Source organism: Antechinus flavipes, chromosome 2 (genome assembly GCF_016432865.1).
Source record: "Antechinus flavipes isolate AdamAnt ecotype Samford, QLD, Australia chromosome 2, AdamAnt_v2, whole genome shotgun sequence".
In the NCBI taxonomy this organism is placed as follows: Eukaryota; Metazoa; Chordata; class Mammalia; order Dasyuromorphia; family Dasyuridae; genus Antechinus; species Antechinus flavipes.
In genome coordinates this window covers 313,073,956-313,098,110 of record NC_067399.1, presented here as the reverse complement: position 1 = coordinate 313,098,110, position 24,155 = coordinate 313,073,956, and the positions used below count along the sequence as shown (strand labels likewise).

Sequence of the window (24,155 nt, the reverse complement as noted above, 5' to 3'; positions counted from 1 at the left end):
TGTATAGTTAGCCCCAGTCTACTCATAACACTTAAATAACTTTCCCTCCTAAATTGAGTTTTGAAGCAAATCTGGGAAGTGCCTAGAAAGGTAAATTAGTCAACAAGTTTTGAGTAAAATGTAAATGGATAGAATTTCTGCAGGCTACAAGGAGCAGATCTTCCCTTATATATGCAAATGTAGATTTCTCCCACAAATGAGGAAAGTGTGGACCGAGAACAACAAATGGAAAATGTTTTCCATGCTGAATGGGCCCAGAAGCCTCAGTAGCCAGGAGCAATCTTAAATATCTGGAAATGGTATTGAAAAAAGCTGTTTTTAACTCTCAAACGTCAAATCTTTAATTCTTGCTTTTTTAGCAGTAGAAATTGAACAGATTGTTCTGGCAGATTCTAAAGGATTTTCTTACTTCCAGAATGTTTAAAAAAAAAAATGTTACTTTTATACATAAAAACACCCACTTAAGTGTATACACTCACACCCTCTCCAAAAGACAATTCAAAAGTTATAGCCAGAAAAATCTGGACTCCAATCAAGAATGAAAAAATCACTATAATGTAGTATTGAGTGCTAGCTTTGGAGTTAGAGGATCTGGGTTCAGATTTTAACTGTGCCACTTACTACTTGTATATCCATGGACAAGTCACTTAATACCCCAGCCTCAATTTCTACATCTGTGAAAAGAGCATATTAGATTTGGTCATCTTAACAGCACTTTTCAGCTGTATACCTCTTATGAGGAAAAAAAAAACACTAGTACAACACAAAATAAGAACAGTATATGTTGGATTATAAACTGTTAACAATGTGCCTTAGTGTAGCATCTGTGTATTTTATAATTTGTGTATTTGTAAGACACGTAATAAGTAGTATAAGACAAAGCAAATAATTAGTGTCCTATTGTTTTGTATTCAGATTGCCACTTTGAGGGGAAAAAAATTCAAAGTGTTTTAGAAATATCTAATTCCAAATACTGTCCTTTGAAAGAAAGTGGTGAATGCCAATTACTGCTACCTTTAAAGTTTGCTTAGCTTAGTGATATTATTTATCTAAAGGTCCCTCTGGGCATCATCAAAAATGAAAATAATCTCTGACCCCAGCTTCCCAGTATAAGGCAGCTCTTTACCACCTCAAAGACTCTAAAATTCAAAACTAAGTCCCACCATCTATATCATGTTTCTCTATATCAGTGAAGGGGAGCTGCCTCAATAAACTTTCATGGACCTCAAGGATTATATGGTAACAGCTTACAGCTGCAGAGTAATTTAATAGGACAAGCAGTGAAAAAATATCTGTTATTCCACCAAGGTTATAAGAATTTTGTAGTAGTCGTAAGATTTTTCATCACCAGATTATCAAAAATTACATGAAACGATGCTATACAACAGAATAGAAACAGTAAAAGGAGTCAGAAGATGCGGCACTGCCTTCCTTGACCAGCCTTTCTAATATTGATTCTCTTCCCTTCCTTGGTGGAAGAACAAAAGCTCTTTCTTACAGGTTTGTAGGCTTGCTGGGTTTTGAGTATGGATGATTTAAATTAGAATTTTCTTCTGATATTAGTTGTGTGATACTTAGCAAATCATTTAACTTTAAAGGTTTAGAATCTGCTTATGCAAAAGTGTCTGGTGATATCGTGGCTAGAATGCTATCTCTAGAGTCAGGGTGACCTGATTTCAAATCCATACTCAGATACTTATGATCTGTGATCCCTTTCTATGCCTTGGTTTACTCATTTGAAAAATGAGAATAACAACAACCACCACAATAATAACACCTCCATCATGGGGTTGTTGTGAAGATTAAATGAGGGAATCTTTCGAAAGCATTCTATAAACATTAAAGCATTCTCTATATACTAGTTATTATTACAATGGATATAATCAGCTTTTCACTACTTATCAAGTTATTATGGATCAAATAACATAGATGGTTTGGTTGTTCAATAGAAATGAATGCTAGATATGGATTTAGGAAGATCTGTGTTCAAACACTGTCTCAGATGCTTAGAGGTATATAATTTTCAGAAAGTCACTTAATCTTACAGCCTCATTTTCCAATATCTATAAAATGGATAATAGCTGGTACTTTACTTGATTGTTGTATTAAATGAGATAATATCGATAAAAAACTTTGAAAATCTTAGAGCACTGTATAAATGCTAACTATTGTTAAAGTATGTAAAGTGCTTTGCAAACAGAAATTCTGAGTATTATCATTCCAAAATTTATAGCAATTGGCAGACCTTGAGTTGGTTTTCCTCTCTAGTTATCCATGCTTATTCTCACCTTCAGCCCTCTTTCTAATTAAGGAGGTACTTAATCAAGAAGGCAGGTCATCTCCTGGCTATGAAAAAAGTTTTTTTTTTTTTCCCCCTCTGTAGATATTGAGGTACTTGATCTTTGGATGATTGCCTCAGTACATCTGAGACTTGTTAAAGACCTGAGCTTAAAAAGGCCAAGGTCTCCCACTGCATCCAGGTTCATCTCCACTCAGTCTGATCTATATCTTGCAGATGCAGATGATTTTGGAGGAGAAAATAAGGCAGGTGATTTTGCACAGTTCTCCCTCACTTAAAGCCGATCATAGCATCAGCTCCCTGAAGTCATTAGACACCTTTGAAGACAAGAACGATCTACAGAGGAATGAAAGGCTCTACCTAGTCTTCATTGGCCCTTTGCACTGTTTTAAATCAGTTCTCTTGCCAACTCATAGAACCATATCATAGAATCATTAATAACATGAATTTAATTCATAGATATATCCCTCTCTTCCTTTTTGACCTGAATATAGGGATGAAAACATTTCTTCTCAATAAGACCTATGTGGTATTTGGAATAAACTACTTGGTTGTCCTGTTCTTCATTAAGATTATAATAGTTCACTTGTGTCCTGAGAAGTGTTACTATGTTATGATCAAAGGGAGGTTAGTCAGAGAGTGTTGCCCTTTAATGAGGAGCAAACAGCTAGAAATGGGGAAATTTCAGAGCATAAATAATCTTTCTCAATTTCAAATAAAGCATTTTTATTATTAATTAACTGTATTTTGCAGTTTGCCTAAATGAAGAAAGAGAACTGCCCTTTGGGAGAAGGGATGATGGGACAAAGACTGACTATTCAGAAATGATTTACTCTACCAGAGAAATTTGGTCCATTCTCAGTGGTGAATAAGGGTGGAGGTCCTTTTCTGATAGATCCTAATATCCTGATACTAGAATGGATAAAAAAATCTGTAAACATAATAAAATATGTATTTGTTCGTATCCAAGCCAAATGTCCTGGAGAGTGCTGATGACACAGGGCATACCTTACATGTTTCCCAAATTAAATGTCAGTGTAGTTATACTCCTCATGGTTATACAGGTAGACTATGCCTGCTATTAACATGTGTTTGGACAAAGCTGCCATGTTCACAAGAGTCGTGACCTTTGCATTTTGCCTCATGTATACATCCTACCCAATTTATTTCTATCATTTTAATCCCTTTCTTCATGCTCCTATAAAGGTCCTGGAAAGAAATAATCTTTTGTTATTTTTAAGTTAAATAATATTTTTATTTATATTTTTAATTATGATGCCCTTACAAGATAGGAACTGGATCTGTGATTTCATTGCTTTAGAGAACTCTAGCTTAAGGAGACTGAGACTCTTCAAGAGCTGCCTACAGTAGTTAGAGGTTAGTAGACTTGCTCAGAATTGGAGAGTCAAGATATGCCAGAAGGGGTACATGAACTCAGGTCTTCTTTATTTCAAAATCACCTGTCTGTTTCCTATGCTACTTGTCTCCATGCCTTAAATTTTGTTTTAGGAGAATCAAAATGAAATAATTATTAAAACAGTTAGAAGAAGGGGCAGTTAGGTGGTGCAGTGGATAGAGCATCAGCCCTGAAGTCAGGAGGATCTGAGTTAAACTGTGACCTCAGATACTTAACACTTCTAGCTGTGTGACCCTGGGCTTGTTTGCCAAGTAAAGCAAAATTTTATTCTTCCCTCTAAAAAAAATCAAAGGTTAAGAAATTGATGCAAAAAGTTTCTGCAACTTGAAATATCATGTAATTTATGCTTAGTCCTCAATTTCTTCCTTAGGTTGTTTTCACTATTTTTGTTCACCATTGGATTCTTAGTAATTTGTGCCCAACTTTTTTTCACCACTCTATCCTCATTTGAGGAAAAATAGAAAGGGCATAAAGGGCAAAATGACTAATGTATTCTCTATTTCATGATTTTCCATGACCCTCTCCAAGAAAATCGTTAGTAACCAAGCTTCTCATGATGAGCTTTTATATATTTAGTCTGTCCTTACACAGCAGAGAAAATGTCACCAGGATCGTATTGAATCCAGTGGTTTTCCTCAAAAAAGAAAATAAAGAAGTTGGAATTTTTTCATTGTATGCCAAAAGGCAAGCAATAACATCATTTTAGGGACCAACTATTTGTATTGTCTTGTTGAACTTGCCAAAACCATAAAGATATTAGCAGGAGCACATTTAGAATTTATGTACCAGTATTGGAAAGGATAAAGGAATTGAAAATTTTTTTGGAAATACTTGATATGGTCCTCAAAATTAGGCCATCTACATGTATCTGCATATATTTATACACACACATATACATATATACATATGCATATTCATAAGCTTATATTTGGCATCATTGATAATTAGTTGGACAGAGAGGAGCAAAGAAAATTATATTAGGAAGATGAGTTCCAAACAGAGAAGTACAAGAAAGAAATGGTTTAAAACTGTTTGGAATCTTCCTAAATGCACATAATGAATAATTTCTTTGAGATGAGAATGAAAGTAGTTAGAATGGAAAATAGGTTGGACTATGGATTGAGAGGTCCCTCTAACTCTCAAATTTTGTGATTTAGTGATAGATGTAGTTAAATAGCCAAAAATAAATCTCTAAAAGATTAAATTTTCTATATCACTGTAGTAAGGGTAGTATAAAGATTAAAATAAGCAACAAATTAGATTTTTTAAAAGATTAGGATGAAAGTAAAACAGCACAGTGGATAAAGTGCTGGTCTTAGAGTCAAGAAGACTCAATTTATGAGATCAAAACTGTGTTACCCTGGACAATATACTTAACCCTGTTTGCCTCAATTTTGTCATCTGTAAAATGAGCTGGAGAATTAAATGACAAAATGCAGGGATCCTGCTTCTGCGGGGTCCCAGAGATCTGAGCAGGAAGAATAGGGTCGGCATCAAAGGAAGAAAGGAGTCGTGGAGTAACTCAAGTGAGGAACTGATGAAAGTGATGCTGTTTCCTCAGGCTCCTTCAGGCTTTGTTTTTATACTATATCGTGATGACACAATTTTCCTGGTTACATATATTTTTTTCTTAGGTCAACATAGTCTGACTTACTGATCTTTATATGTTACTATATTTGACATTTAACATTTGAGTAAATATTTTATGGTTAAATGTTAATTATTGATTACATTATGCAAAGCTAATAATGAAAGGTAAATGTTATACAAGGTTAAATGTCAGTGACTTTTGTTAGTTTACTTATGTCTTCTTTGTCAATCCTGTGGATTGTTTGATCCCTCTATTTCCGACTTGGAACCATGTACATAGGGCATGCATTGTTTCTCAAAAAGGGTAACAGGACATTCAGAGCACTTCCAGTTATACTTTAACCATCTACTGAGTCCTAGACATACTGATCTTTTCTGAGTCTCAGTTAGTAAACACCCTTTGTTTCCTAGACCTTTGGATTCTCTCCCATAGTGACAATGTTCTCCATGATATTCTATTCCCATCCTTCATTACCAGTCTCTCCTTTATCATTTGTCTCATTGAGAGATTAGTTTTATCAGGACAGAATATGCATGTGGAATCATTTCTAGTTAACTTACCCAAATTCCCCTTGTCACCAGATTTTTTAGGAAATGTTAGTACTGTAATCAAGCCAATTATAAGTAATATAGGAAATAGTAGTCCACTAATGAGAATCATAGAAGGAAATGTTGTTCCTGCATGAGTGCTGCAGCTTTGCCAGTCAGCTTAGAGATTGCGGCTCCCAACAACAAACAATCTAATATCTCAGCCACGAAAATCCCAAATAGCATCAGAGAGTTAGGCCCAACTGAAAAATGACTTAACAACAAACAATGTCAAAATCAAATTATATGACTAGATAAATTTGAATGTAATTTGCTGAGATCAAGGTATGATATGGAATAAATCAGGTTTTTATCTTGACTGAAAATGGACAAAAGTGAAGACTATGACTCAAATTTTTATTATGTTTAAAGTTTAAAAGTTTAACCTGTACAAAATAGTTGCCATGATTAGGGGGATAAATGAAGCCAGGTACTACGCTGGTCAACAAAACTTGATCTCCTTGCCAAAGAAAGAGAAATGGCATCCAAAAGAGTGAAAACGTAGGGTACAAATTCATTGGCAAAACATTATACAGAATAATCACAGGATGGTGAAAGATTATTAACAATATAGTCTCAGAAAGCAATAAAAATCAGTTAAAATGAAATTAGCCCACTGAGAACTTGGCATGAAACCCACATAAGCCAGATAATGCTGAAAGTATTTATAGATTAAATCGTAAGGAAAACAACAAATATATGTGAAATAGAATCAACTAACTTTTCTATGATTCCCTTGCTTCATCTTAACAACATCTGAACCATGACACTGAGATGTTGCAGCTTGGTTATCAAATGTACTTATTGTGTAAGGAAATTCATATCATTTTAGGATTAGAGCTAAATTTTTAAAATTATCTAGTTCAGTCTGTTCATTTTGTAGAGAAGTACTTTGAGATGAAGTGAATTACAAAGGTCAATCCAAAATCTTAGTATTTGCCCAAAGATCTATGAAAGAAATTAATTATTGCCAACTATTCTAATTTGTTGTGTTATATATAAGACACACCATAATGTGTCAGAAACATAAGAAATAGAATGGAATAATAAATTAAGATTAAAAATCATTGAAACCTAAAAATGTTACCAGTAATATAAAAATGCTTGAAACTTTTGAAGACAATGTGTTCTTTTCCACAAATTTGGGAGTATAATTGCAACTCTGAATTTATGAATCTATGGGAAGCTTCCAAATTGGAGTAATCAGACTCAAATGTATACACAGAGCATTTTAAAGTGAAAGTTATTCTCCAACAATATAAACAGATATTTCATTTTAATAAATGCATTTTTTTAAAATACAATGGCCCTGAAGATATGTGTAAAAAATATGCATGCTGGAGGTTAGTAAAGTATATACGGTTTGCATTTAATAAGTATTTGTTGCCTTTTAACTTGGAATTGATATAATTTCAAAGGCATTTAGGTATTAATTTTCAATATAGCTCAGGTAAGTGGAGATTTTTTTTAAAATGATGACAATTACAAACTTATTAAAAAAACAATACTGAGAAGACAGCAATGTTATTAACATGACTCCGTTCTAGTGTCTATATAATCATTGTGGAAGTAGTGAGGATATGAATGAAGCTGGGCTTCTTTTGATGAAAATAAGAAAAAGCAGCAGACAGATAGATAATTTACAGAAAAAAATATCTAATTGTATTTATTATTTGTTAATTTATAAAAAAAAATACTTGACTCAACTGGATAAAATGTAGCCTTAAAAGCTCTTTTAAAGCAATGCGTTTTTCTACATCTATGCTAAAATTATATAAGAGTCTTTGACAGATATAATCAGAGATCACTTGGTTGAATAATCTTGCAGGAATATATGCTACATAAAATGAGTCATTAAACAGGAAAACACATGTTCACTTTAAGATTTCTATGTGTCATGGTGGATATTCTTTTCTGAGTCCAAACAGAACAGGTATCTCTTGTACAAAGTAAAATTTTTTTACATAGTTCTTTTGATATTATGCTGATTACATCAAATTCCACTCATTTAGATAGTTTCTTCAATGAGAATATTAGTCTTCAATGAGGTTGTAATCATCAAACAGGGATTCAACTAACTTTCCAAAACGTATCAGATACAAAATGCACATTGTCCATATTGTAAAATGCAGTTACTAGGCAACCTATTCAAATTTAACCCCAAACTCTTCCTAGCTGTGTCAATTAACTTCTGACTGCCTCAGCTGCCTCAACTGAGATGAAGATGGAGACACCTCAAAAAATTGCTACCAGAACCAAATGAGACAATATGTGTAAAGTGCCTAGCATGTAATAACCACTATATAAATGTTAACCATTATTATTTTGTAGATATGAATAAAGATGAAACTTGAAATATAGGGAAGGAAGCAAAATACAGTAGTTAGACATCAATGTCAAGATCTGAGTTCAGTTCCTGCCTCCAACATGTATTAGTCATATAATGCCCAGCAAGTCATTTAACCTTTCAGTGCCTCCAGGCAACTCTCTAGGATTGTAATAATTATAATAATCTCTTAGGATTATAATAGAAAAGCTACCTATTTGTATTAGTAAAGAGAAGGGGGAAGGGAGGAAGAAGGAGAGAGAGAAATGAATGAGAGAAGAATTACTATTACAGATAACCAAAAGGGCAATGGTGAGGAGACATGTGGGGTTTAAAGAGGTAGCAAAATACTGATAGCGACATACAGACATTATCCATAATGACTGAAAAAAAATAAGGCAATCAGTAGCAAGAGGGAAGGGGCATGGAAAGTCAAAGTGGTATTATTCGTGAGTCCATAAAATATTAAAAGAATCAGAGAATGGTCATCAGCATTCTGGATAGTGTCTTTATAAAAGATTTATAGGAAGACATAGATTCAATGTAAAAAGATATAGAAAAATGAATTGTAGTAGGAGAAGTATCAATACAAGTGAAATCATGGATATGCTGGTATATTGGAAGTACTTACTTTAATATTATATCTTGTTCACTATATACATTTTTATTAAAATTAAACATATATTACATATTGGTTAGGAATAGTCCATCATTTAGGCCAAGCATCGTTAACTTTTTGTGTGTTATAAAATCTTTTGATCATCTGATGAAGCTTAAGGACCCTTTTTCAGAATAATGTATATAAAAGCATATAATTAGATATGTAATATTGTAAAAAGCCAATTATATTGAACAATTATTAAAACTTTTTTAAAAGGGTTAAGAACTTTTGATTCTAGTCCACAGCATTTCTTTTACAGATGAAGAAAAGGAAGTCTAGAGACTGTAATATTTACCCAATAACAAAAAAGCTAGTCAGTGACAAAGCTGGGATTAAAACCCAGATATCCTGTTTTATAGACAAATGGTCCTGCCATTATGACATAATTTTTCAATAAATATTCATTCCTATTCCTTTCTGACTTCTGTATACTCATTGTATGTTGTAAGGAATAGCTGGGTGTGTCCCTAATACCTATGTCCCCTCCTGCACTATTGCAGGACAATATATAAAGATATCAAAATATTATTTTCTGACAAGCCTTGGATCTTTTTACACTTGCATATCTACCCATTCAAATATCTTGCAGTAATAAGTGTAGAATAAGTGACAATGCCTATTAATCAAATGGCTAAAATATTGTAAATGGATCATCTATTTATATGAATCAAATCATTGTTGAATCAGTTGAAGAAATCAAGGCTGGTAAAGGAGATATGTGGCATAATACCTTTCCCTTGAATATTTAGAAAAGAACTTTTGGTGTTAGAATAAAAAAGTGAAGTAGAAAAGAATAGGAGTAGTTATAGATGAATTTGGGAGCTGTTTTATTGGAGAAATAATGTTAACAGATGAAGAACCTGCACTGTGATTGACCTAGTAAGCAATAGGGGCACACTTTGGACCCAAGACTTCCTGAAGCCAAGATGAGCAGGCTAGCCAGTTTGTCATGCTATCTCTAACTGGAAAATGACGCCCTTGTTTAGGGCGTCCCATAGAACGTTTGTTATTCCTTCTTGTAAATGATGATTGCATTCTGCTTACAACAGCATGCAGCCTTCTACAGCTTTGAGACTCCATGGACTAGCCTCTCATTTGGTGTATTAAAGACACATTGTGTTTTTTTTAATAGTTTATCATTCAGTTCATGGGTCCCTGATAGAGATAAACTATTCCTTTATCTGTAGGCTTCTTCCTCCCCTTGACTTCTTTCTCCTCTTCCACCCTGATCTCTTCCTTCCCAAACTCTAGAAATAGCATTTTCAGAAACTTCAGGGTTGGATCCCATTCAGTTCATTTTAAAATATTCTACAATATTTGTAGTATGACACTAAATGCTGTAAGGAATCCAAAAGATATATAGCTATAGCTATATATATATAGATAGATAGATAGATAGATATAGATATATAACATGAATCTTGTCATCAAGGCTCTTACAATCTATGGTAAGAGGTAAAACTTTGCATACAAAATTACTAGAGAACAAGAAAACAAATCAGTATTTAATATATTTTTAGAAACTTTTATTTGCATATATTTTCTGGTACCAACAATATATGCTGCCAAAAATAAGTTCTCTAGACAATTTGGAGAGGGAACATATACTTAACCATTTGAGCCTCAGCTTTCCATTGTATAAAAGGGGAATAATAATGCCTGTAGTTTCTATCTTAAAGAATTGTTAGGTAGACGAGAGAAAATCATATATGTAAAGTATTTTGTAATAAAAAAAGTATGTGTCAGCTATTACTAATTTGGTTAGGATGTGTTTGGGCAAAGTAAAAGGCAGAGAGATAGAAGAATTTGTGATTTATCATCAACAAAAAGATGAAGAATTGTTTTGTTTTCCTTTAGATATCAAGGGAAAGTAGGCCATATGTTTCTGCTTCTTTTATATAATCAAATTACTAATCCATTGTATGGGGAGACTATTTGGCTAGGGAGCCTTGTGTACTTCTCAGAAGATTTTTATCCTTTAAAAAGAGCTGTCCTGATTGATATGCCATTGTTAATGAAATTTGTATCACATAATATTCAAGTTTAGGACTCGTTGGGATATAACCGTTTTCCTTTTCTCTTCCCTACAAGGATGCAAGTAATTGCTGGTGAAAGCTGAAACAGCCCAGAAGCTGATTATTTTCGATTGTCATGAGCTTTTTCACTTCATATTTTAATAGCTTAGACTTATGAGGGATAGTCTGAAACATTGATCTCCCCATTTGGTAAAATATTGATAATAATAATGGTATAACACAGAAGACAGTAATGATTTTGGATCTAACACTTTCTTTGGAAATGTGTCATTGTGATCCTACCTTCTTACAACTCAGTGTTTATATATGCTCAAAAATTTTTGAATTTCTTTCTTTCTCCCTTGCAAATATTTTTGGTGACCTGGAAAAATATCTAGACCAGTCAGTGAACACATTCCTTCTTAACACTATAACAAATGTCGTTAATGAATGAGAATTCTCTATCAGTTTTAATTTGTAGAGGGAAAAAAATACCTCCATTTCCCCCCTATCCCCTTCCCTCCCCCTCAAGCCTCTTTGTGAAGTAAAATTTGGTCTGAGGGTTGGTTTTCTTTTCTTTTCTTTTCTTTTCTTTTCTTTTCTTTTTTTTTTTTTTTTGTTTCATCAACCTGAATCTTAATTACTTTTTTAAAAAACAAAACTATCCCAGAAGGGATATTATTTTTTTCCCCCAGTGATAGGGTGAGAAAAGCCACAACAGATAAAAGGAATCGAAAATTTTGCCTAAATATAGGCTGCTTCAACATAGGACAGAATATGGGTTCCTCCCATAGTTTTCTCTACAAGGATTTTAGAAGCCATTATTCAAATCCTTTCAATATACATTTATTAGCTTCATATATGTAAGACTCTTTTGGGGATATGAAGATGAGAAAACAGTAACTAAATAATAATAATAATATCTAGCATTGACATAGCATTTTAAAATTTGCAAAGCACTTAAAAATATCTCATTTTATCCTCACAAAAATCGTGGTAGGTAGGTATGGCTTTATCCCCATTTTACAGATGAGGAAATGGAGTTAATATGTTGACATGATTTGTTCAAGGTTACAAAACAAGTAATGTGTCATTACAAAAAAAATTAATGGAGAAGGAATTCAAATCTTCTTATTACATTCAATTTATTTGTTTTCACAGGAATAACTTAGTTTTTACTACTTTTTACTTGATTATGTGCCATTTAATATTTAGTAAGGCATTTTATAAGAGAAATGAAGTGTTCATAATTTAAGCCCTGATTTAATAACTCTTTGATATTAAAGTTAGTAGTACAGTAACTTTCTGGTTCTGGAGTTAGGAAAAATCCAAATTCACATCTGACCTCAGAAATCCAATAGCTATGTGACCCTGGGCAAATCATCCAATTGCTATTTACCTCAATTTCTTCAACTGTAAAATGGAAATAATAATAGCATCTACTGCCCAGGGTTGTTATAAGGCTCAAATAAGATATTTGTAAAGTGCTTAACATGGTGTGACACATAGTAGGTACTATATAGATGCTTATTCCTTTTGTTGTTGTTATTCAATCCTGTTAGTGACGACTGACTCCATTTGGAGTTTTCCTGGCAAAGATACTGGAGTGGTTTACCATTTCCTTCTCTGGCACATTTTACAAATGAAGAATTGGGAACTCAGATCTCCTCAAGATCAATTCCAGTGTCTTTACCCCTTTATTACCTAGTAAATTGTCTTCCAGCAATATACAATCAACTGGGATGGCACACCCTATGTAAAGATAAATCCCATAGCTTCTAAGTGATGGGGTCAAAGGAGAGTTCCAGACAAAGTGATCTGGGGACATGAAAGAGGGAAAGGATGCTTTCACCTGGGGAATAGAGGGAAGCAGTTAGGAATCAGGGAGGCTTCATGGAGAAAATGGCACCATCCTTTTAATTTTATACTGCAACCTTCAGGAACTTCCCACCCTTAGGATACAAAAGGACTTGTAAAGTATACTTCTAACTCTGTATTATTAAAATAGTAATCCTTACCTGAAAGGCTTGGAAAGAGCATGAGGCAGTATAAGATTATCTGCCTGTCTAGTTGAATGGTAGAGATGAAGCTTTTTTGTGAAGTCTGCCTCAATAAGAATGTTTGTTACCTCCTTTTCACTTTTGTGTCATTGTCAGCATTTTGTAGCTGCGTTTGTCTTTGTTGTCCCTTGTTGAGTCTGAATTCTTGTTGCATGATCAAGAATGGAAATTTTGGGTGGTTGTGCTATTCATTGATTGGGTTGTCTTTTGGCATGAAAATAGTGAATTTGCATATTCTTGTTTTTGGATCATCATTGTTCCTAACCTTTCTTCTTCCCATCCCCTCACTTCCCCACCTTTCTCCCCCTCTCCTTTTCTGATCTCTATTAACAGGACCAAGTACCACCTGCCAGGAAGATTCATGTGCCAACCAAGGTGTCTGCATGCAGCAATGGGAAGGTTTCACTTGTGACTGTTCCATGACCTCCTACTCTGGGAATCAATGCAATGACCGTGAGTAAAAATCCTTTTGTGCTTAGGGATTTTGAAAAGGCCTGGAAAAAGACTTAAGGGGGAGGGGGTGGAGCATTATAAAGGTGATTGCATTCTTGTCACTTTAAGCAACATGAATTTCTCTTTAAATTCTTCATTTGATACATATTTGGAAAGTAAAACAAAAATGTGAGGGTAGGTTTTTCATCAAAGAAATTAATATAATTCAGTTGTATTTTTTCCTTTCTACTTTTCTTCTTGCTTATCTCAGTGATGCTTTTTTCAATGTGATTTTCATGATCAAGGAATATCTTTTTTTGCGCGTCTTGTATCTTTTAGTTCATTTTTTTCTTTTGAAGTTTGGGTTTCTCTAAAACTAAACAATTTAGGTATTTTTTAAAAAAAGAGTGCTGGTGTCATTACTTCACTATTGTATTGTGTGAGATTTTGAGTTCTTCTATAAGTTGTAAGATAATTAAAGTATACTCCCATTTTCTAGGAAGGACAAGAGATCCAGAAATCCTGTGACTTCACCAAATGATGAATTTTTTGGTTATTTTTCCTAGTTTATTCAGAGAGGATTGTATATTATCCCCATGTATAAATTTGTGTAGCTGTGTGTATATTAGAAATGAAAATGTAAATTTTCCCTATAGTTTGTACCAAAGGATATGCTTAGTAATCGTTTCCTAATGGAGATTTTGATTTAAATTATTTTTCTTCTGTTGCTGAATTCAAAACTCTGAACAAGTATTAGCTAATGAAGATAGGTGCCATTATGGTAGAAATGATTAAAACACCACAATGCTGGATATATTGATAGTAGATAGATATATATTTCTATATTTATATTGATATCATCTATGTAAGGTGTAGATTGATAGGTAATAGAAAAAGTAAGGAAGAAAAAAAGAAAAATTAACATTTAAATCTGTACCAAGACTTTTGGAATATTGGAATACTATATAGATCTATCTATCTATTCACCCACACCACATATCCATACTCACCCCCCAAACACACATACAGAGAGAGAGAGAGAGAGAGAGAGAGAGAGAGAGAGTAAGAGAGAGAGTAAGAGAGAGAGAGAGTGAGAGTAAGAGAGAGAGAGAGAGTGAGAGTGGGAGAGAGAGAGAGAGTGAGAGAAAGAAAGAGAAAGAGAGAGTGAGAGTGAGAGAGAGAGAGAGTGAGAGAAAGAAAGAGAAAGAGAGAGAGAGAGTAAGAGAGAGCGAGTGAGAGAGAGAAAGAGAGAGAAGAGAGAGAGAGAGAGTAAGAGAGAGAGAGTGAGAGAGAGAAAGAGAGAAAGTAAGAGAGAAAGAGAGAGTGAGAGAGAGAAAGAGAGAGAAAGTAAGAGAGAAAGAGAGAGTGAGAGAGAGAAAAAGAGAGAGAGAGAAAAGGAGAGAGAGAATAAGAAAGTGAGAGAGAGAGAGAGAGAGAGAGAGAGAGAGAGAGAGAGAGAGAGAGAGAGAATATAGTCCCATAAGTACAATTAAGATCCATAGGTCATCTTCCTTACCTTTACCAGTTTAGGTAAGGAAAATTACCTTCTAATATTTCTGAATATCTACCATGGAGAATTTGGGATAAAAGACAGAACTATACCTGCTGGACTTTGATTTCAAAGACACATGGGTTCTCTTTATATCCAAGACAAATTATATCACATCTTAGTTTATTTATAAATTCATGTTCTATATGAATAAAGGCTAAGCTTCCAAAATAATTCATTGCTTTATTCAGAAAACACCCAGGCATTAATTATATACCTGTTTATCTCTCCCTAGTGTCTTATTACTTTAGTATTGTATCATGTGAGATTTTTAGTTCTTCTATATTTATCTTCTTTGCCCAGTTTTTCTCTGCTGACTTTCTCTATTCTTCCTCTCAGTCTCTCCTAATATACTAAGGAGAAACAATTGATGAAGTGGGAAATACAGAGAAAATGACCTTGAAACATATTATTCTGTAGCCCAATGCAGTATTTGCTGCCTGCTACATTTATAAGGTCCCCTACTGAGTCTGATAACCATTTTACTAAGACAGGTATCAGGTCTTCATTTTCTCTTATGTGACTTGGAGGTTGCTTTGAACTTTGATTGTGGAAGTTAAAGAAACTCTCTAGAGTTTGAGAGGAACACTTTGCTCACTCTTAACAATTTTGTGTTCTTTTGTTGAATTCAGCACTAAAATTATATTTCACAAAGATGTACTTTTCTTAATAGTTAAGAGGTGGGGGTAGGCCTGTATTGGTATATATATACATATATGTGTGTGTATGTATCTTAATATATATGCATATGTATATAAGTGTATTTATAAATGTAATATAGAAAAAGCAGGAAGGTAAGTTATTCCAATGATGGCAAGGAGATAATTCTGTGAAAAATGATCTTTAAAAGGTAAGTGAACTTTTTATTTATCTAAAAATGCCTCCCTGTAATGATGATAACTTTTCCTGGTGCTTGGCATTTATTGCTTGCCTAAGAATGTCCTCTAGTCCATTTTCTGTTTCCTTGGGTTTATTCCTACAATTGCAGGTTGTATTAGTAACCATGAACCTTATGGCTTGGCTACAGCATGAGCTGACCTAGACAAATTCAGCAACAGAAAATGAAAAAGTGAAGCTGAGGATAGGAAGAAAATTGGATTGCATGACTGGTATTTACTTCTCATTACACAGAATTTCCTTATGATATCTATGTTCAAGGACATTGAGTTTTGCTTCCTTTGTGGAAGTGATTAAACACAATTTTCCTGGAGCTCCCACAGCTTGTCATTATTAATGTTAGAACTTACTTGCTTGTTGGTTTAAACTCCTCAAGGAAGAATGGCTTTTAAAAAAACCAGGCAGGACAATCTAAGAGTAGAATTTCAAAGAGATGTGTTTTAATGGTGTGGTATAATGTATACAGAGAATTTTGATATGTAAGTTATGACTGGAAAGGAAGAGAACTGTGTTTTTTCCTCTCAAATGCATTGGAACATCTTTACCCAGATAAGTGTTATCCTTCAGAGTGTTTGTCTTGGCAGACTTTCCACTTATTCCACTAATGTTGCTATTGCTCAAAACGTATTTTTAACTCCTATTTTGGAATTGCCTTTCATATAGTTTTAAGTCTCACTAGAAAATCAATTCCATTTCCTTATATATAGGCATAGCTCAAAGACTATTGTTTTCTATAGCTATTTGACTCATTAAGAGTTGTAATTTTCTGGTGTCACATATACAAATGTGCAGAATATGGAAGCAGTATTGGATCTTCTGCCTGCTGTGACATTTACATACTCCTTCTCAATAAACCTTTGGTAGCATAACCTGAATTAGCATTTGCCAAACTCTTGTAGCCTTCAATATCACCAAAAGCATAGAAAGAGGAAGAAAATGAGTGCAGAAAGAAGTGGAAAAAGAAGAGGGAGAAGGGGAAGAAAAGAGAAGAAAAAGATGTCAGGCAATAATCAGTTATTACTGTTTTCTCTGTTGAATAAAATGACAGCAATGATCCAATGGGAAGTGGTGATTTTTCCTGAATATAGGTATGATAGAAATTGTTTGAGGTTTAGTAAGGAGTTACAGAAATATGTCTTATGAGATTTTCTATCTGGATGCCTTTGTGTACCAAAAGGAACTAATAGGAAATTTCTCAAACACTGAATACTTCTTCAGGACAAAGGATTCTATTCTCATAACAGCGAATAAAATTCAAGAGAAACATTTATTAATTTTATAATTATTTTCTAGAATTGAAATTTACTTTATAAGGGGACCCTTCCTTTAATATTTTTAAAAACCAAATAATCTGGAGAAGGGGAAATAACTTATTGTTCCTTTTGTATTATTCAAGCAGGTGATCATCATTTTAAAAAGTAGCAATTTGTTCTTATACCATTGGTTCAAATCACTCATATTATTTTGGATCTTCTTTTTCTCAGTGCTAAATTAAATTGATGTTTGTCTTGAAGGTTTTTGAAGTTTGGCCTGGTACTGTCTTTCCCCAAAATATAATCAGAAATCTCTTCTTGTTAAGTATGAAAAGAGGTTTACTTATCATTTTGTAATTTTCTTTGAATTGATGTAACAATAGAATTCAGTGTAACTGTGAGTGCTTTTTAAGAGGGAAAATGACTCAGTTTTTGAACAAAGTAAATCAAGGAATGATGTGTTAGTGGGGTGTTTGGGGTAAAGTAAGGCAAAAGAAAATGCCTTATGTGTTCTTAAACTAGGCATGCAAAGTTCCTACCTAAAGACTGGATGGAAAAATGCTAATTGTTTAAAAAGACAAGTGTAGTAGATCTATATATGCAGAAGCAATGGGTGGCAGAGGAGATAGGGTACGGACCTGGCATCAGGAATATCTGAAAGATCCTGGCTGTGTGACCCTGGAATGTTACATAATCTCAGTTTTCCCAACTATAAAATGGGACTAATAATGGCACCTCCCTTGAAGGACTTTTGTGAGACTTAAATGGCATAATATTTGTAAAAAATTTCAGCAAAGGGCCTGGTACTTAGTTGGTGCTATATAAATTCATATTTCCATTCTCTTCTCCCTCATAACCGACCTCTGCCAATCATTTACGTTTTTGTGCCTAGTATCATAAAAGAGTTTGGATTTGTATTTTTGGTAATTAGCCCATTTGCACACACCTATTTTCTCAGAATTCTCCAGTGACAATATCCTTTAGATTTTGCATTTATAGTTCTCCTAATTCTGATCTCTTCTTTGAAAAAACCTCCATTTCATTTGCATTTTAAGTCTATTAATAATGAATTCTCTCTCCTTTATTCCCTTGTGAAAAAGCTACAGGAAATCATTCTGTCATTGGGCAAGTGGAACCGGATTCAAAGTTTGTATTGCCATGTCATGCACTTGGCTGATAATTTTCTCCCTCCCCGTGCTCTGGGGCTTCTGCTGTGCCCTGCACACCCACAGTATTTTGTCATTTTTAAGCACATTTTTAAAGTGGTAGCTTGAAGCAGTGCTCGACAAGGCTGTCATTTTTTAAGTCACCTTTGGCAACGCTTGTCACACAGTTCATAGTGCTTTACTATGGGCCTGCCTGCCATCTCTTTCCCCCAGAGAAGACCATGTATATTGGCTCTGGGCTTATCAGGCTCACAATGGAGATCAAGTTTATGTCGCCTTGCTTGTGTTGGTCAGGAAGAAACATTATTCAGGTCCTTAGCCCTCTTGCAAACTGCCATCTTATGGTAGTTTGGTGGCCAATTCAGGTCAGGCTCCTTATTTGAGAAATCGCCATGCTGACACTGGTGTGGTAATAATAGATGTTCTTTGCTTGCAACAGATCAATAATGAACAGCTGTGGTTAGAGCAGACAGTGGAGTGTGAAGCACCTTTTCAAACACTTTTGCTGGAGTGGCTGTTAAGCCACTCTGTTGGTTATTGATCGGCCTTTTGCCTTTTTATTTATTGTGTAGGTTTATTTATTTTTTTAATGTTGGTTGTAGTATTGATCATAACTGTTAAAACCACATTCTCCATTCAGGCTTCAGAAAGAATAAGGGAAAAGTACATTAGCATGTTTAAAAGTACCAAGTAAAACATGTCTGTCCATGTGTCACTTCTTATTCACATGTAGCTACGTAAATTTATACATCTCTTCCCTTCAGTTCATTTCCACAGAGAGGCTCAATTGCTTTTCTGTAACTACAAATATGACCATGTCATTCTTCTCCTCAACAAATTCTGGTACCTTCATGAAGCTTTTAAGGTAAAAATATATAGTTTTCTTTTGGAATTAAACCCTAAACAACCTGATCCCAACATATTTTGGATAATACCACTTCTCTCCACTCCTATTCTGTGACTTAGCCAAACTGACCTCTCTGTACCTCAAATAAAGAATATTTCTCTCTTCTCTTTGTGCCTTTGATGTGGCTGTGTGAAATGCTATTAATATAACCAATTATTACCTTCATCTCAAAGTATCGGGATCTTTTTCGTTAACATCCCATGAGCATTTCTTTTGTGTAAAATCCTCTTTATCCCCTGCCCAGTTCTAGCAATTTCTAGGTCCTTTACCTCCAAATCCCTTTATATTTATGCCATATATTCAATTTCCATATGCTGATATGTATAGAGATAGGAAGAGGAGTTGATCCCACATGGATAGTGAAAATCCACTTATGGCAGGAAGGCTGTTCTCCTTCAATAGTTTGAAGGGAGACAGACTAAACATCCCTGGGTTCTTTTCTTTCCACCCTTATCTAAGGGAAACTTTCATCCCTGCCAGGAATCATCACATAATCTTGCTGTTAAGTGTGTACAAACTTCTCCTCGTTCTGCTCCCTTCAGTCAGCATCAATTCATATAAGTCTTTCCAGGCTTTTCTGAAATCAGTCTGTTCATTATTTCTTATAGAACAGTAATATTCAATTATATTCATATACTATAACTTATTTAGCCCTTTCCCAACTGAAGAATTTAAGCTTCTTGAGAGTAGAGGTCATCTTCCTAACTATATCCTCAGCTTCTAATATAAGCTGGTAGGACTTAGTAAATATTTGTTGATTGATAGTATTTCTCTGTCCCAGGATTCCAATAAATCTGTTATTTCCTTAATGTGAGGATTCCTTACAACAGCCACAATCTGTCTAATCTGGAATAATTTTCAATACTTCTCTTGTTCTTTACAGGAAAGATTACCCCATGTTATTAGATGCTTTTCCTTTTCTTAACATCATTTGTATATGAGAGAAGCATATGAGCTGTTTATTCCTTGTTTTCCCTACCTGATTCACTTTTATTCCAGTTTTGTGTTTACTTGATGTCCTAGCTTCTTCATCTTCATAATTCTTTATTAGTAATATCAGCAATAATTTCTAAGGATCTCAAAGTACAAAGCATGTGTTTAAAAAATCTGTGTTAAAATCTATGAAGTCCATTCATAATTTATGAATATTGAATAATGAATTAATAAATGATAGTTATATGAAGCTCTAAGCCATTATATGCAAGTAATAATAGTATATAAAATAGCATTTTTGTAGAGTTTTAAGGTTTCCAAATTAGTTTCCAAATGTTAACTCCTTTTATGTAGCTTTTCAATAACTTGGGAGATAAGTGCTATTGTTATTCCCATTTTACAGATGGGCAAATTGAAGCAAGCCAATGTTGAGTGACTCACCTAGAATCTCAGTATTGGTAATCAGCTGTTCTTTATTATAGTAATAATATTTTTAATAAAAATTATATCAATTAGCCACTTATAACATCTTATATATGGGAAGATAAAATCTGAGTTCCAAACCAGGATGCCAGGATTATCTCATATTTGACCTTCTGGTGGTAGAACTCTCTTAGTTTTTTATGTTTTTCTTGTTGTTGTTGTTATTGTTGTTGTTGTTCAGGGGGTTGTTCCAGGAATGGCTTAAATGTAAGTATTCCCAGACAATGGCTCTTATTTTTGTTCAGTCATTTCACTCATGTCTGACTCTTTGTGATCCCATTTGGGGTTTTCTTGACAAAGATATCAGAGTGGCTTATCATTTCCTTCTCTATTTTACACATGAGGAAACTGAGGCAAAGAGGGAAAGTGATTCGCCCAAAGTCACATAATTAGTAACTATCTGAGGCCCGATTTGAGTTTAGCCATTCCTGATGCAGTTCTGGTAGTTTATTTACTGTGCCACCTAATTACCCTGTTTCTAGACACTATAGACTTACTAATTCTCTGTACCACTCCATCTATATAACAGAAAGCATCTTTCTAAGTCAAGAATTCCTTAAGTTATCAGAAGTAGCGCATATGCTTTGAGAATCATTACCTTTCCTAGGTTTTTTAGCTATAAAATTCACTGTTAATTCTTGTTAAGCTTGTATTTCTGTAAAACTTTGAGATCTTTTTTTCAGACAAACTAATATTTATCTATGCTTTAACTTTTTTATACTTATGAAGTTGATTTTTGAATAGTCATGTATAAGACTACATCTAGTCAATAAATATTTATTAAGCACCTATTAGGTGCCAGGTACTTTCTAAGTGCTGGGGATACAGAGAAAGGCAAAAAACAATCCCATGCCTTGAGATTTCTTATAAGGGATGACAATACATAAGAAAGAAATATTTATCAATATTGAATTTCATCTTGTTAAACTCAGGCCAATATTCTAGATTATCAAGCCCCTTTTGAATTTTATGTCATTTACTGTGTTAGCCATCTTTCCCATTTTTTATCTCATATGCTGAGCATATGCACGCTTTTGTCTGGTAGCCCTTTATAGTCAACACTTCCCCTGATGAATGTTTGCCAGCTATTTCATTAATGATATATTCTAGAATTGAAACCAACTTTACTGTTTTATAGTTTGCAGGCTCTGTTCTCTTTTCTTTTGAAAATTTGGACATTTACTCTTTTCCAGTACTATGACAGTTCTCCCATGATCTTTCAAATATCATTTAAAGTGGCCGAACAGTCACATCTGCCAGTTCTTTGGGGACATAAGGATGTAGTTCATCTGAGCCAGGTGACTTGAACTCATCAAGGTCAGCTAGTTCTTGTACTAACTGCTTAATTATCTTAATTGTCAACTCCCTGTAAGTAATTTCTATTCTGTCACTTCCAGTATAAAGGTCATTTTTCTTTGAACTGTTCTGTCTCGATCCAGTTGTAAGTTATCATCCCATATTACAAGCGAAGGTCTGAACCCATTTCTCCCAAATGTAGCTAAAAACAAACACACAAACCATTTTTATTGTCTAGCTTTTCTTCCGAGTCTAAACTCACTTGAAGTTTGAACATTGTTCCTAATATTTTTGCAGAATTATGACATGTTTATATTTATCTTCTGTTATCTAACCTAGTTTCCATACTTTGTATATTTCCTTTCTTTCTAACTGATTTTTGGTTAATAAGTTACATATATTTCCATATTGGTCTCCAAGCAAAGCTCAATTTTTCTCTTCATTATAGTTATTCTCCCTTGTGGAAATGAGTATTTTCCATCCCTGCAAGGCAGATTCCCTTGATACATTTTGGTTTATAGCACCCTCCCTCTCACTAATGCTGATATCTTTCCTATGAACTCTTTAAATTCTGCTCTACTGAAATTTAGAATGTGTGTCAAAGTATATTCAGATTTCCTTTCTATTGTTACACTATATATGATGGAATGTCCACTCCCCCAAAGGTTCCCATCATTCACCCCCAGCAATCAATTTCTCCCTACTAGATTTGGTTGCTCTGCCTTTTGAAGGTTGAAGTTATCACTAAGACAAGTTTAGAAGTTTTTGGCTGCTCTATATTTGGGGGAAAATAAAGACAATCAGATATCTGGATAATTAAAGCCCACCATTATTTCCATATCATATCTCTGTGCCAGACATGATTTGTTTCCCAAATACCTCATCTATTTTCTTTGTCTGTCCAAGGGGTTTATACAACACTGTAATCACAAAATTGCTTCTGTTTTTCCCTCTTTTGACCTTCATTCAACATCACTTCTAATTCAGCACTCTATTTCCCTGCATATAAAACTGTTTAAAACCTTTCTCCCATATATTTTCCTACAATACAACATAATTATATATAATATAATATCACCAATATTTAAATTGTTATAATGCTCATGCTAGCCTCTCTTGCTGATAATCTATGCGGCATGAGTTTTCAGAGTCACCAACACAAATACTCCAAGTTTGACTAAATATTTTTAATTGATTCATTGATTTGTCAATTCTGCTTAAGCCAGTTACTAGTATTTCATGATTTCATCAATATAATTATATATTAAAATATATTTAAATTTTAAAAAAATATTGAATAAAATTATGAGATTTATAATTGCATCTAATCCAAGTAGCCCCTCTAATTTGAAAATTAGGAAATTGAGGTCTAGAGAAAGATACAGTGTAATACAGCAAATTTGAGCTACCATTATCATCAAAGCAATTTATTGTTTTCAACCTAGATACTACAAAGAAAGTATCCAATAGGATCAAAGATCTAGTTATAATTTGTTTTCCAACAAGGAAACTTCCAAAATAGAGGAGGTATTAGTGATTAGAAATATGTGGTAACAGCTCTAATTGTTTTAAATGAATAGTTGCTTTTACTAAGGGCCCTATGCTTGTCTAGGTTTATTATGGGTTGCTGGAATTTGTGACCTCCTGAATTTCATTTATAGCCATATCTAGCTTGATTTACTTGTAGATCTTTATTGCTCATGTTTAATTATGACCATTTGTTTCTAATGTGCCTGGCTGATTACTTATTGATAGTGATGTTAATAACCTACTGAGATTATTGGAGTACAAGAAATAATTTTTGCATATGCTTTGCTAGTCATGTGTTAGTCATATGCTTCTTTGCTTTCTTCAATGTAGCCTTGATTATTTCCTATAAAGACTTTCATACCCAAAGGCAAAGAATGCATGAATTGTTTTATCTTGGCCTAGAAAATAAGGTTATTAATAATCATAGTAGCTGACATTTATAGAGCACTTCTTATGATTGCAGAAGGCTTTGCATACATTGTCCCATTTGTTCTTCACAATACCCTTCTAAGATAGGTACCACAAGCATCATTTCTACTTTATAGATGAGGAAACTGAGGCTCAGAAACACAATGTCAAATCCAGGTCCTCCTGATTCCATATGTATTATTTTCCACTCACTTTACCACAATAGAAAAGCTACAGTTGCTCATTTCTCTTCTTGTTTGTTTAACCCTTATTATTTTGTCCTACAATTTCTGAACCCCTAAAGTAAAAATTAAGAGTGACCAATATATTAGGTGCCCTGTGTGC

The 24,155-nt window shown here is 33.9% G+C and overlaps 1 protein-coding gene across 25 annotated transcripts in view; it reads left to right on the top strand.

Moving 5' to 3' along the window:
- NRXN3 (neurexin 3) overlaps nucleotides 1-24,155 on the top strand; it is a 2,067,316-nt gene that overhangs the window by 1,002,296 nt on the left and 1,040,865 nt on the right. For all 25 annotated transcript variants that reach the window (XR_007950618.1, XR_007950617.1, XR_007950616.1 and 22 more), the window contains one exon: nucleotides 13,290-13,409. Coding sequence is in view for 22 of the 25 variants with exons in the window: in XM_051977495.1 (XP_051833455.1) it covers nucleotides 13,290-13,409 (120 nt within the window). In the remaining 3 variants the exon portion in view is untranslated. The remainder of the gene's footprint in view (nucleotides 1-13,289; nucleotides 13,410-24,155) is intronic.